This window comes from Amphiura filiformis, chromosome 20 (assembly GCF_039555335.1).
Source record: "Amphiura filiformis chromosome 20, Afil_fr2py, whole genome shotgun sequence".
In the NCBI taxonomy this organism is placed as follows: Eukaryota; Metazoa; Echinodermata; class Ophiuroidea; order Amphilepidida; family Amphiuridae; genus Amphiura; species Amphiura filiformis.
This window is the reverse complement of record NC_092647.1, coordinates 62,151,982-62,167,106: the sequence shown is the minus strand read 5'-3', so window position 1 is coordinate 62,167,106 and position 15,125 is coordinate 62,151,982. Positions and strand designations below refer to the sequence as shown.

The 15,125-nt window shown below is 41.9% G+C and overlaps 1 protein-coding gene across 4 annotated transcripts in view; it reads right to left on the bottom strand.

Annotated features, from left to right (window-relative positions):
• LOC140142522 (signal transducer and activator of transcription 5B-like) overlaps positions 1-15,125 on the bottom strand; it is a 121,893-nt gene that overhangs the window by 84,288 nt on the left and 22,480 nt on the right. For all 4 annotated transcript variants that reach the window (XM_072164512.1, XM_072164511.1, XM_072164515.1 and 1 more), the window contains exon 3: positions 7,804-7,963. In XM_072164512.1, coding sequence (XP_072020613.1) covers positions 7,804-7,963 — 160 coding nt within the window. The remainder of the gene's footprint in view (positions 1-7,803; positions 7,964-15,125) is intronic.

Here is a 15,125-nt window from a genome sequence, read left to right as displayed (position 1 = left end):
AGGTACCAGTTATGTTCACCTCCTGTATATCCTAAACAAAGACAGATATGCCATAATTGGAACCAGCAGCCAATAGGTGCATCTTTTAGCTCGAATTTAAGACCTTATTCGTTGAAATTCTTCAAGAAATAAAGACACTGCGATCCCAAAACCTAAGGTGGGTACCAATGTAAAAGTTGCAGTTTGCTGCATTAAATGCCCTATTGAAGAGAACTAACGTTGCGCTTCCATTGATTAGGTTTTTAGATCACCATTTCTTTAATTCTCAACCAATTTCAACAAATAAGGTCTTAAATCTGAGCTAAAGAATACAAGTATTGATTGCTTGTTTTAATTTGGACATATTTGTCTTTATGTAGGATATACAGGGGTGAACATAACTGGTACCTTAATTCTTTTGCTTACTGTAGTTAACAGTCTTTGGAGTAAACACAAAGGGATGTAACATTTGCATAAATACAATGTGTGCATGATATGTTTGACACAGTGGATCTAATGATCAGTCCTTGTGAATATGTGAGAATTTTGCCTGTTTTTGTACAATTGTAATTTATAGTCATAAAATTCTAAGACTTGGCACAAGTCTAAGCATTTAAAATGGCTTACAGGCTTTATTGAGTTACCTCACAATTTTAATGTTTCATGACATTTTTGATAATTAGTTATGAAAAACTTTAGAAAATGCATTTTCCAAAAATTAGTCTTTGAGTTTGATTGTCACAGCATATATGAAAAACATACTAAAAATGCATGTTTTTAGCCCATATTTCCAAAAATTAAGATTAAAATTTGACTTGCTTTGCCAGGTAGAAGTAACTATTAAAGGATTATGATTTAGCTATGTTTAATTTGGAAAAAACAAGAAAATATATATTCTTTGGATCATTTACGCTTTAAAATGATAGCTTGTCAGGGTTGCTCCTAAGACTGGTCTTCAAAATTATCTTCAAAAATATTTCAATGAAGAATTACTTTGTTTTTTATGGTTTTCTGAGATGTAAAATGAACCAAATGTCCCTTTCTTCCCTGACAACTTTCTGCTTCAAGGTAAGGGCTCATATTGAAATTCCCTTACACAGGAAGGTGTGCGCCATCCTGCAGCTTTCCTGTGCTAGCCTTCTTTTGTTAAAATCCTGGGCAGGGTGTATCACTGATGCATATAATCCATCCGTTTTATGACCGAGCTTTCCTGAGGCGCGCTTAGCGAGGGGAATCCTGCCTTCTTTCTGTGTGAAAACGTGGTAGCGTATTTCAATATGAGCCCTAAAGGTAAAGGAGACGATCCTGTATAAACAGTAATCGGGGTGCCCATCTCTCTTTCACTGGTGATTGGGCCAGACTCCTCCATGTAATGCTGCTATAAGGGGATCGCTACACCTCCTCCACAGTGAGTCTGTTATTACCTTCCCAGCATTTAAGAATGCCAGTACCCATTTATATACCTGAGTGGAGAGGAGTAACTGAGATAAAGTGCCTTACTCAAGGGCACAACACGATGGCCTCGTCGGGGCTCGAACCCGCAACCTTCCGATTATGAGTCGGAGCCTGTTCTGCTTAGCCACCGTGCTCCCACAATGTGAGAATGGTTGGTTTCATTTCTTATTTCTCGACCCAAGCGCTAAGAGAAAAACTGTTTACTTGATTTGTTTGAAAGTGTTTCTTTTTTATTTAATTTTTTTTTTCAATTCTGTTACTTTCTTTCCATACAGACCAGCAGGCTGTTAATGGTGTTATGGGCAATTTGCTTGGAGCTTGGTCCCATCAGGACCAAAATTAAACAGGTAAATGAGTGAGTTCAACTGCAGTGCTGCACTGCTGTCTATTGAAGATAGCTATGTATGTCTAATTTTTACAAGGCCAATTGTTTAAGAACCTATTACTTGTGATTTTACTAGCATCTACAAATACAACTGCAGTGCTGCACTGCTGTCTACTGAAGATACATGTAGCTATTTGTGTCTAATTTTTAGAAAGGCAATTGTGTGAGAACCTATCACTTGTGTTTTACTAGTATCTACAAATACAACAGCAGTGCTGCACTGCTGTCTACTGAAGATAGCTATGTACGTCTAATTTTAAAAAGGCCAATTGTTTAAGAACCTATCGCTTGTGTTTTTACTAGCATCTACAAATACAACTGCAGTGCTGCACTGCTGTCTACTGAAGATACATGTAGCTATTTGTGTCTAATTTTAAAAAAGCCAATTGTGTAAGAACGTATTGCTTGTGTTTTTACTAATATCTACACATACAACAGCAGTGCTGCACTACTGTCTACTGAAGATAGCTAATAGCTATGTACGTCTAATTTTCAAAAGGCCAATGTGTTTTTACTACACATTGATTCTGAAGTTGCACTGCTATCTACTGAAGATAACAATGTCATTTTGGTTTATGCAGGCTTATTTTCCGTTTTCTAAAATGGCAAATTCTATGTTCTTCTGTGATAAAAATTTTCAACTTTCCATTTTTGGCAAAATATTCAAAAAAAATTCACAGCATCAATTGGTCAATTAGCAGTCTGAGTATTAATTCTTGTGAACAAACCTGCTGTTATACAATTTTAATTACATTTCTACTGAAGCCACCTGCTTTATTTGTTATTGAATTCTTTTTATTTTATTAATCTTTGCTTTTCGTATTAAAAATCCTCTTTTTATAATAATACTGATCACTAGAAACGTTGTGAAAGTGATTTAATGTTTTTAAGGCAATTTAAATTGATTAAAAGAAAATGGTGACTTTTTGGAAAACTGCGGAGTGTAGTCTATATTCCAGACTTTGAGATATGACTGATTGATGCTAAAATTGTGAAATTGCGTGGATAAGATTTGGCCTCACAGTCTGTCCATCATTTTGCTCCATTTCTTTATTTGGTATCAGGACTTGGTGAAGAGGAAATAAGGGGGCCAATTCGCACAGCCTATCCATCCAGCAAGTTTGGCATCCTTTCTTTATTTGGTGTCAGAACTTGGTGAAGAGGAAGTAAGAGGGCCGATTTTAAAAATTAGGGTCTATCTACAATAACAACCCTGAATTTTTAACTACAGGGCAAGCTCCGCCAGGCCACAAATGTAGTAACCATGGTAACACTATAGAGATATTTAATATGCATGTATTTAGATGTATAACATACAGTGCTATTATACTCCAATAAGATTTAAAACCATCCAGTGGAAAAGTGCTTTTATATAAAATAGGGAGCTGGACAGAAGTAAAATCCTGGAAACTTGGTGTTACTACGTTATTGTTTTTCCAATAAAAACAATGATGTAGTAACACCAAGCTGCCAAGATTTTACTTCTATCATACAGTACTGAAAAATTGAAAATAAAAATTGTTTCCAAATTGTTGTAATGTTGCAGACCTGCGAGTACCCTTAATAAACTCTGTGGCAACAAATAGAGTAGGAATGTGATCTTTTACATCAATAATTTGGTATTGAATTTGGACTAGATTTTAGACAGTGTGACAGGGAGAATCAATTTGGTTGCTGGTGATGGTCAGGCTAGTCAATACAATGCAACAAAAGTGTTTAATTTGAAAATGCATGGAGTGTTTGTGTAGGGGTGACTATTGAGAAATTACATGCATTGGGCTATTCCAGAAATTAACATCACCTACCCTAAAGAAGACATGGGATTCCCAATAAGTTTGCGTTTTCCCATGTCTTCTTTAGGGGGACACAGCCGGCCTCCCCAACTGCTACCCCCAACATGCGAGTGGGGGGTATACACCCCCCCCCCCAAACCCACACACACACATTTGAACATGAGAGTCCGTGATCATTATTTTTAGAATCCAATTAAATATTCATAGCTGATTGATCATTGATTATCGGTTATCGACTATCGATTAACACCATCTCAAACGCTGCTTACCAGCGTGCTAAGGTAAGACTGTGATGAAATCCGTAGGCATGATACTCTATGCACTATTGCTGGCTATGATCTGACCTCATTGTTTACGAGGTCAGATCTTAAAAAAGATTAAGATTTTCCCATGTCTTCTTTAGGGGGTGGGCCAAAAATATCTGGATGCGCCCATTATAGCCATTGACTTCATTTCCTGGTGTAGGATTAGGTTCATACTTTGCTGGTGTAGGGTTTAAGTCTGCAATTGGATTGTAAACCTCAATGTTTCCACAGTACTGGAAAATAAAACTCAAAACATGTGTGTCTGCGTAACCTGCAAAATATGAGTACAGCATACATTGAAAGCCAGAGTTTTATATCCCGAAAAAAAATTGCAGCATGTTGCCAGTACTTGTCACACTGGACATTGCCAATTGGGTTGATATCCATGGCAGCTGGTGTTTACACATAGCAGTATGTGTGACTTTACATGAGCTACAATGGGCTATTCCAGAAATAACTGCACCTACCCCAAAAGAAGACAATAACATCAGACCTTCATTTTTGAGGAGCTCAATTGCACCAGAGCTCCTACAGTTCTCCTTAACAACATTTCAGGAGTATGATTTACTGAGCTCCTCACTACTTAAATCCCTATGTTTTTATACAAATATTAAAAGATTGAGCTCCTTGTTGAGCACCTACATCAACAGAGTGATTAACAGAGCTCCTGTAATTGTCAAAAATGAGGGGTAAACATCCTTCTTCCACCGCCCCTTCTTTTTTGCCGTCCCCTGCTTTTACCCTGGGGAGGCTCGCATTCCAAAAGACCCCGCAAAAAAATACACGCATGTATAACATTGTACGTAAGCTCATCAACGCTTCATATTTTTGAAAAAATACAGGTTTTTTTAATGAAAAATACGACTTTTGGGCTTTCAGAATATAGTTTTGTGATCTCAAAGGTTGGCAGGTTTGATTATTATGAAATAATGCAGTTGTCAATATTTATATACAACAAACAACCCACACAAGATCAAGGGTTTGATACAAGAAATGCCTATCTGCAATATGTCACATTTAGTTTGCTATCTCTGCGTTTCTCTGAATTTGTCTGATGACCTTTCAAGTTACTAGTAGATTTCCCACTGGCATTTCTAATGTCTACATCAAAAAGCTGTTGAATATTGTTTGCTGCTACTCTTGATATTCCCAAACAGTCTGTGTATCAGGTTATTATTTCTGTGAAAATTTCAAGTTTGTAAACTCTAGCTCTATTTTATTGTGTGTGGTGTTTTCAATTTTAAGCATTGTCCAATATATTTATTTGGGAGTAAACCAAGGATTCTCGAGTACTAATATACTATAGGATAAGCCACTCGTTTGCGCAAATGAAGTCAGTCACACAGCCAATGCACGATCATGCATGTGATGGCATTGCTGTACCCCTGTATGTGTAGGAGTGTATTTTCTGTGGAAGAGATGATGCATGTTTACGTCATCGTTTCAAAAAAAATTAAATGGCGAAAAACGGCGAACAATTGGTCGTTTCTTTCCATTACTATCATATTTTTAAAAACCAAGTAGTTAAGGAGTTACCTCAATATGCTAGGAAAATATTCTCTTTGATGACCCCATGATGAGACTGGCTAAATAAGCTGTATTTTTGCCGGAAAGGGTCCGAATAATTGGCAGTCGATGTGCGCCATCTTGGAAAAATAGCTCAAAATAGACTTCCTCGACAGTTTTTCAAGATTGAGGAGATTTTAGCCTGACGATGTTAGACTTGATCAAGACGGACTGTCGTTTGTACTGTAGCGGTCTAAATGTGCATATTTCGTACATAAAATTAGCTCGAAAATCAATAAAACAAGTAACGAATGCGTCTAATTTTCTCTCTACTAACACAAAATGTAATGAGAAGGGCATTTCTTTCCTAAAACAAATAAACGTACTTTCAAATTGCGTTACAATCGTATGTGTACTTGCACGTCTGGAACTAAGACTAATTTGCGCACTGAAATGTTCAAGAACTGTCAATCATTGACGAAAGCTGTCAATGCAATACAGGATAAGTTCCTTTGGCCGTACGCAAATTAAATACGTATACGGTATACAAATGCATAAGTTTCAGGCTGCGCACTGGATTGCATAGCAACCGGCATAGCAACCGTCAATCAATGTCAATCAAACTGCCGGCGAAGTGACTTCACTTTTTATACAGGGATTGAATACGAGTGTCACGGCCCTGAGTAAACTTATACTATAAACCTTCAAGTAGACAAAAAATAAACAGATGCAAAACAATTTGTAGTGTAAATTTAGCCACATCTTTATGTCCCTACTATACTTTTTCGGGACACCATAAATAGTCGCTATCACTAAGTCATAGTCGATAGTCACAACTACCAGTTTTAGTCGCGACTACGACTGGTTGTGCAATCCTATAATGCATACCTTTGAAGCATAAAAATACCAAGATGCAAACAAATGAGATTCAAAGAATATTGCAACACCTAAAAAGATCCCTAAATCTTTGTACGTGATGGGAGAAATAAAAACAAAAACCCATTGAAATCCAGTTTAAACATGTCACATCTTTGTTTTACAAACTACTACTGCTATCCAACGCCAGTCATAACAAATAACAAGTATCGGGACGTGTCAACTGAATATGAATTGATAAATTGATGACAACTAATTCAATTCAACCCTGCATGTGCAAGTAGCACATATTATTTGTCTGCTCACACACAAAAAAAGCAACCCCCACAAAAAACACCCCTTTTCAATATTTTCCAGTCATACATGCTTACGGTATATTTCTTGAGAGCCCTGTGGGTAATTTGAATCGCTTCCTAAAGTCAACTATCCACTACTCAATTTGAATCACAATTAATACTCCTGCCACAAGCAACCTGGGACAAGAGCAACTTTCCAGGAAGTCACTCATCACATGACATGCATTGACCAATCAGTACCTTTCTACCTTTAGCTGAATCTATTGTTTTGCAAATACACTTGTTATTCACCGATCATCAGTTTCTACAGTGAAATTTAAAATGTTACATGAGTCAACTGTAGCAAAATTATTTATTGTAGGCATTCTTCCTTTAATTTCAAAATATTCTTGTCCAGCCCATACATGTACAGTAAGCAAAAGAATTAAGGTACCAGTTATATTCACCCCCTGTATATCCCAATCGAAGACAAAAAAGTCAAAATTAAAACAAGCTCTGATTTATGACCATATTTGTTGAAATTGGTTGAGAATTAAAGAACTGGTGAACTAAAATCTAAGGAATGAGCAAAATCAAAAGTTGCACTTTTGTTTTCTGATCCGTGAAAGCACGACGCTAGTTTTAAGGTACTAATCATTTGATGCATGGCGTAAGTTCTCTTGTTTGAGAACGCTTTATGTACAAATCAATAGGGTATGCAATGCAGCAAACTGCAACTTTTAACTTTGAATATTGACTTAGATCACTGTGTCTTTATTTCTTGCATGATTTTAACGAATAAGGTCTTAAATTCGAGCGAAAAGATGTAGCTTTTGGCTGCTGGTTCCAATTATGACATATCTGTCTTTATTTAGGATATACAGGGGTGAACACAACTGGTACCTTAATTTTTTGGCTTACTGTATTTATCAGATACTGGTTTTGAGACCAAAATATCACTTTTCAAAAGCAGCAGGAAATTTTTGTGTGTTAGCAAATATGCATGTACATGAAGATTGTAATAAAAGTGACTTGTAGCTTTTGTAGAAGAGATCACATCCATTTGCAATGTTTAAAATGTTTGACAAAATTGTACCACAACACACATCCTTCCACACACCACCCAACACCGATTCATTTCCTAAAAATTCAACCAGGTCCTTTTCTATCATGGCCCCATTCCCGGGAATCCGGAAGTTGTATTGTTGTCAAATCTGTAAGTGACTTACCATAAGATCCCGTGAGAAGTCTGTGAGCTTGAGACGAATAGGGAACATGTCCTCTCCTGTTAGTTCATTAACTTTGAGGTTAATTTGTTGAATCATTTGTTGTAGCAGTACATTTGCTGCTGGCTCCCCCGCAGCTGCGCTTTCCACATCGATTCCAGTCCTGTCAAATCAAATGAATAAGATTCAATAATAACAAAATATACGTCCACAGATGATCTCTTTTATTTTACCTGTGCGGCATACACACATCCTTGAATCCAAGTCTTGAGAAGAAAAATTGCTGAAACATCCAGATTTTTGACAAATTATAACTGAAAAAGTTGAAATTCCAACTAAAATTTGGAGTAATTTGTGCATAATTTCAAATTTGTCCTTTATTTCATGAGAGGGCAAACATCAAGTACATTTCCTCTTATCGTTTGAGCATCAAGTTTTTAATTTAGGCAACTTAAGGGATCAGATAGCAACGTCTGCACAGTACCTGAGAGCACAACAGGCACACCATATTGCATTCAGAATAAGAGGAATGTCTTTTAATTCTGGTATCAAATAAGTTTGAAATTGCGATATATTAAAAATTTTATGGCAAAATATTAAAATTTGATATTTTTGATATTTCTACAAAAAAAATTTTGTGTGTGTTTTTTGAAGAAAATCTATATCTTTAATACGGAAGGTAAAAAAATTCATATGATGGGCGTCTTTTCATCCCAGCTACATACATTTTCAAGTACATATCATTAGATTTATACAATTTAGTGCGAGGACTGTTAAATTTCAAAAATATCAATTTTTAATTATTTTTCTGTACCTTCGTACATTCAATATGTCTGATGTGCTCTAGGTCCCACAAAAATATGTGAAAACGTCACTATCCAAGCCCTTAAGTGTGAAATTAACAGCATCACTTATGTTTTGCCAATTCTGGAGGTTGGATGAATGCAATATTTTTGAAGAATATGCAAATGTTTCTTGAGCAGAATATTTTCTGTTATTAATCACATGCAACATTTCAACAACAAAACTTTGATTACCATAAATTATCTCAAATTTACAATCCAATATTCAGACTAATTGATGGTAGTTAAGTTTTAATCATGATGAATTAATTAAAGCAATTAATACATAAGTAGTGTGCAATCAGAGCATGATTCTTGCTAATCGAAAATACACTGGCTGCTTAATTAGCAGTTCGCTTGGGCTTATCTTTCGTGTAGAGCAAAAAAGGCAGTGTACAATGCGGTGCTTTTTTGTACATGTGTATTTTAAGATCTCTTTTTCTTATTTTTTGCCTGGCTACTTTTCTAAAATTTTATAACTAAACAAAACTGTAAAAAAGGCTCAGTGCTACGCAACAGGATGGCTTTCACATACTTATGTGAGCGGGTATGAGAGACAAACCTTTGTTTGATCAAAATTGTACGGAATTAGCCCAGCATATCAAACTTCTATCAATTGAAGGATTATACAGCTTTAAATTCCTCAATGGAGTCTTTACAGTATAGATAGTAAAAATTTCATTTGAATGAACACAACTGCCAACAGCTGTACGCGATTCGACCATGATCGTATGTCGCGCATTTCAAAGTACAACGCAACTGCGCAACCATGGATACAATGATGAAAATACTTAGCAATCATGAATGAGGCGGCATGGTTGGAATCACTTCCGCGTTAATGCAAACGAGGACATTCATCATACAGTGTACGCGGAAAACATCACACTTTTGGGCACTGTTCAATCAAATGAAATTTCTACTGTAGGCCAACTCTATATCAAGGATACACCGAGATTTGGGAGAAGAATGTTTCTACTTAGTCATGCCGTATGGCAGGTGCGTATCCAGGAATTCTTAGATCGGGTGGTGCAAATTAGGTTTCTTTTGTCCCATACAATATGGCCGTGAAGCGGGCATCCCGGAGCACTTGCGCGACGCAGGGGGTTGTATGAGGGGGATGTGCCCCCCTAAGAAGTGAGAGTGCAGCGTAAAATGAAGACTTAATTGAAGCCATTTGGTGAACCATTTTGACACTATTAATGTGTAAAAGTTTAGTTTGAAAAAGCCGAAAATTTGTGAAAATTCAGCCCAATTGAAAGCCATTCGTGGACAAGTTTTCACCGTTAGTGTATAAATTATTGCTTTATAATTTTGAAAAATGAAGGCCTAATTGAAGCCATTTGGTGGGTGATTTTGACACTATTATTGTGCACAATTTTAGTTAGGTGAACTATTACTCTCAGCAGGCCTAATTATGAAGTTATTACGGGTGTCTTACATGTATACCCCATCTAATACAGAACTTCAGAAGCGAAAACAGCCAGTTATTTATCCATCGTGATGGGGGGGGTGTTTGAGGGGATGTTCCTCTGCCCTCAGAAGTTGGGACATTTTGCAAACTGAAGGTCCAATTGAAGCCATATTGGTGCATCATTTTTACACTATTTATAAAAAAGGCCCCAAACTCAATTTGCAAACTTGTTATACTGGTCCACTGACACTTTATAAGACTTCAAAATATGTTGAGCATTGAGTCCATGTCCGTCTTATACTGACTTTGGTGACAAAATGTGACTTGCTTTTGGGCAAATGTTCAGCAATGTCTAAAATAATCACAGGCCTATAAATGTAGGCCTATATTATAGTGCCGATTGACCCGACTGTGCTCTCTCTCCTCCCCTCCCTCTTTCCTCTCTTTCTCCCTCTCTCTTCTCTTCCCCTCTTTCCCCTTCCCTTTCTCTCCCTTTCTCTTCCTCTCCTCTTCCTCTTTACCCGGGGGCACGCTCCCCCTTCGCCCCTCCCTGGATACGCACCTAGGCATGGTGTCTTCAATCTGTGCAATTGGGCTACTTTGAAAGTTGCACTGTACCTCAAAAATGAGAGTTTTGATGGCAAATTCCTTTTCATCTTGCCCATTGTTACACATTTTTTAATCAAATCTTGAACATGAAATGTACACTGACTCAAGTGATCATCCAATTAAGTAATTTCTTTGTGAATACAGTTAAACCGCTCAAATATTAGGACTTCGGGTGCATTAGGGTTAAACACAGAGTCTAATGGCAGAAAATTTGCTTGTTTATGTAACTTTTTTGATTTCAAAGCCATATTCTTTCCTATAATATGAATCAATTTACTGAAAAAAAAAGAATAGTCCCAAACAGAAATGTTTGGTAGACTCATAACCGGTGCGATCTTACCTTTCCGATGTTGATTAAGATACTTCTTGCATCGATCCCGAGATGCGGAAAAAACCAATAGTCATTTTGTCCCACATAAATGAATAAATAACAAAACCCCGATCCCCGGTGGACTCACCCAAAAGGTGACGTCACACCATATGATAAATCCCTTATCCGACTTGGGATCCCCTACTCGGACCAAACTTGTAGGGGTGGCGGGTCGGGATAATCAACATCGGAAAGGTAAGATCGCGACCGGTTATGAGTCTACCAAACATTTCTGTTTGGGACTAGACTCAGTACACCGGTCGATCTTACCGCTTCCGATGTTGATTAAGATACTTCTTGCATCAACATCTGAAAGATCGATCTAGCAAGTAACCGACGGATGGAGGTACAAGATTGGTCAGCATCTGATCAGGGATCGGGAGCGGTAACGATGGTTTTCGCGAGGTCAGAAAATATTTTCCCCAACGGTCGGGAAACAAAAAGACCACGCGATCACAGACATAAACCTCCTTACTTAATAAGTTTGGTGGTTAAGAATAGCGACACTGGTTCTTACCATGCTGAGTATTCTGTATAGTCTGAAAACCTGGTACCCGTACACCACCGTATTATGATCGCCGAACAATGTCCCGGTAAACCTCCCGCCCGCCTCTGATTACTAACGTAAACGGAAGTATCGTAGAGAAGGGCGAAGGTGGCTTCCGGGACACCGCCTGCTAGATCTCCTCAAGGGACAACCGAACGGTATACCCAAGATGATGAGATAGCTCAGTGTCGAGTGGGTCGTGGGACGCTGAAACCTTCGCGATCCCCGGACCCCACCAACACCTGGACCAGCCATTGCGACAGCGGCTGGACCGAAAGGCTCTGTAAGGGTGATGAATGCGGTCGTGAGTCCTCGCAAGGCTTGTGTTCGGAAGAAATAGTGCTGCAGCGCCTTATCGGACACCCCAGCCTATCTTTGGCTTCAGCCGAACCTTGCCCAACCCTGGGGATTGAGAGGGACGAATGTCGGTATGCACCGCGCCCGCTCAAAGTCACGAGAACAGAGCGCCCGAAACAGTGTCGCTCCAGTGTTTGTGAACACGAAGCTAACCTCGAGACCGTGTGCAACTCAGCACTGCCGTCCCGAAGCCAACGCCAAACCGAAAGCCATCTTGAGAGTTACGATTTAAGCGCCGCTTTTGACGGAAGGTCAAAAGGGTGACCCTTAAAGTAATCTAAGACTGTGTTGGGATCCCTTAGGAGGATCACTTTCCTTTTTGGTAGACACTCGCTGAACATACCGCCGAGGCGAGACTAATAAGGTAACCATCGGCTATGATAGTCTAACCCGCCTCGAAACCTAGGTGAATGGAGAGGACAGCTGACTTATAGCTGGCCCCAGTGGCCCGCTGAAGTCTTGCTTGGAACTTTTCTGTCAGAAACTCCGAACTAGCAGCACAGAGGCTCTAGCGGGAGAGCTATTTGTCTCATTGCACCAAGCGTAGTATGGAGCCAGACTCTGGCTATACGTGCACGGAGGGTAGACTTCCGCCTAGCCCCGGCGATGAGAAAAACAGCTTCTGATGAAAAGTATCCCTCCCCGCTGCGTGTTCCTGGTAAGGGCCATGCAGCTAACTGCAGGTGCTCTAGTGATAGACTGGTACCTCCGCTCCGGGCATCCGGAGTAGATCTGGTACTGGGAGTGCCAGCGGCCTTGCCGCTAGCAGAATGACAATGCAGTCTTCCCACCCGATCTTGGCCACCACCCTCATGAGTAGTGAGATCGGAGGGACTGCATAAGCTGTCATCCTCCCCAGTCTATGGACAGAGCGCCCACGGTGAATGCTTGGGGTCCGCGACCCTTGAGCAGTACACCGGCAGTGGATGATTGCGATGAGATGCGAACAGATCTTTCGAGGGTGGTACATCCCTTGAAGATCGCCTGAGCGACCTGCGGAGCAAGGGACCATTCTGCTGGTCCCGACACCCTTCCTCGTGACAGATTGTGCGCGAGGATGCTGGTGACGCCCGCGATGTGTATCGCTCTCATCGTAATCTGCCTGAACTTGCACCACCCTATCAGGTGTCGTGCATGCAGGCTCAATCGTGGTGGCCCGGAGTCCCCTTGTCTGTTGGGGTAGGCTACCACGGTTGTGTTATCCGTCAGGACAACGGTATGTGATTCCACGATCACCTCCTCGTAAGCGAGGGAGGTTGATGTGAAACTCTGTCTCTATGGCCCCCATAGGCCCGAGACGGAGTCTCCGTGGATGTGGACCCCCAGCCCCGCTTTTGACGCTTATGGTCGCTCACTACGTGACATACCGGGGTGCAGGAAACCTGACACCCTGGGTCAAATTGGGCTGATGGGTCCACCACCAGAGTTCTCTCGCGCGATCTCCGACAACGGAACCGCGAGGGATATTGGTGGCGACTGGGCCTGCAAGCAGGCTAGAAGGTGTAGGTGGGTAAGCCTAACGTAGAAACGGTCGTACAGTACGAGGTCTACCATACTGGCCATTAGGCCTACCACCTTCATCCATGCCACAGCGGGTTTTGCCCGAGACTCGGCCAAGAGTCAGAAACACCGCACCATTTTCGTCTCCCGCTCGCGTGAGAGCACCACGAACCCCTCCGTGAGGGTGATCTGGGCCCCTACAAATAGTGGTGTCTGCGTCGGGACCACGCTGGACTTTTTTGAGCTGATCAAAGAATCCAGGATCGCGCACCCTACGGACTATCAACCCCATGAGACCCGTAGTCTTCAGTGGAGTGCGTCCGTATATGAGCCAAACGTCCAGGTAGCAACTGATGTTGACACCCCTGTGCTTCAGGTACGCTGCCACCGCTCTGACCAAGAGTGTTAAACACCCTGGGAGAGATGGACAGGCCGGATGGCCGGTATCAAAACTGGTAATTTTGATCCTGTACCTAGAAGCGCAGATGCCTCCGATCTTGAGAGTCGATTGGCATATGCAGATAGGCGCCCCGAGAGATCTAGCGATGTTGTTCCCATGCCCCTGATGGGGCAGGCTAGCACCGAGGCGAGAGTCCCCATTCTGAACCTCTTGGGCCTGAAGAACGTGTTCAACAGCCTGCGGTTCCGGATGGGGCTCCGTCGCCGGTCTTCCTTGGAGCCAATGGCTCCAAGATCACCCGTAGAACGGGGGTAGACCGGGACAATCGCCCGCTTCGTGAGAAGCTGTGTGATCCCTGTCAGTAGTGCCTGACGCTGGGGGCCGTCTGACGGCACTACTGTGGACCTCTGAAATGTGCAGACGAATGTGGGGAGACTGGGTTGCCAGTCTGTAACCCCCACTCACCACTGACCATACCCAGGCGCCAAAGAGATGGTTTCCCACCTCTGGGTGAAAGCCATAAGCGGTCGCCCACTGGGAGATCCCCTGTGGAAAAACCGCTGAGCCCCCAGGAATGCTCTGCCTAGCTTCCCTTGGAAGAGCGCTTGCTCTTCTTCGGGCTTGCCAGCTGTTCCTGTGCTACCCTTGCGCCTCCCAGAAATGGGTGCTGCAGAGGTAGTGGGCTCGGGTACTGTTGGTGGTGCACGGCCTGCTGAAGTCGGAGCTCCTACCCATGGTAAGGGCAGTTTCCGACCTCTTCAGAGTGCTCCCGTTGGTAGCTTCTTTGCACGGTCCTCCACCGTAGCGCAGAAGCATCCAAAGAGAAAAAGGACCCTGCCTTTCCATCGCGTTGAGCGATTGGAGTGGCAGGCCCCTCCCCCCGGCGCTGAGTGGACACCCTATGGGCTAGACCCATGGAGCTCTCGTTGAGGCTAGCTGTTAGCACCGCTAATAGGCTCACCTCGCGGAAGAGCTCAGATGTTGTCTGAGCGTGATACGCTTGACGACATCTGGGTCCCTCTCTGATCCCCTCAGGTAGGTCCCGTGGTCCTCGCGTTACACGCAGAGGAAGCGTGCAAGCACGCGGCGCCATAGCTCTACTGAGCTCGACAGCCCACGATATCTACCCGTGAGGTTTGCCGGGAATGAGAGTGCAGGCGTCCCCTGTGAGGAAGCAGCCGCTGAGCATCCTACTGAAAGGATCCCTTGGTCCTCCTCCATGGACTCCCCCTTAGGGGGTGTCCGGAGGAAGATCAGTGCTGTTGCTCCCCTCGCGGGGCAGCGGGGGA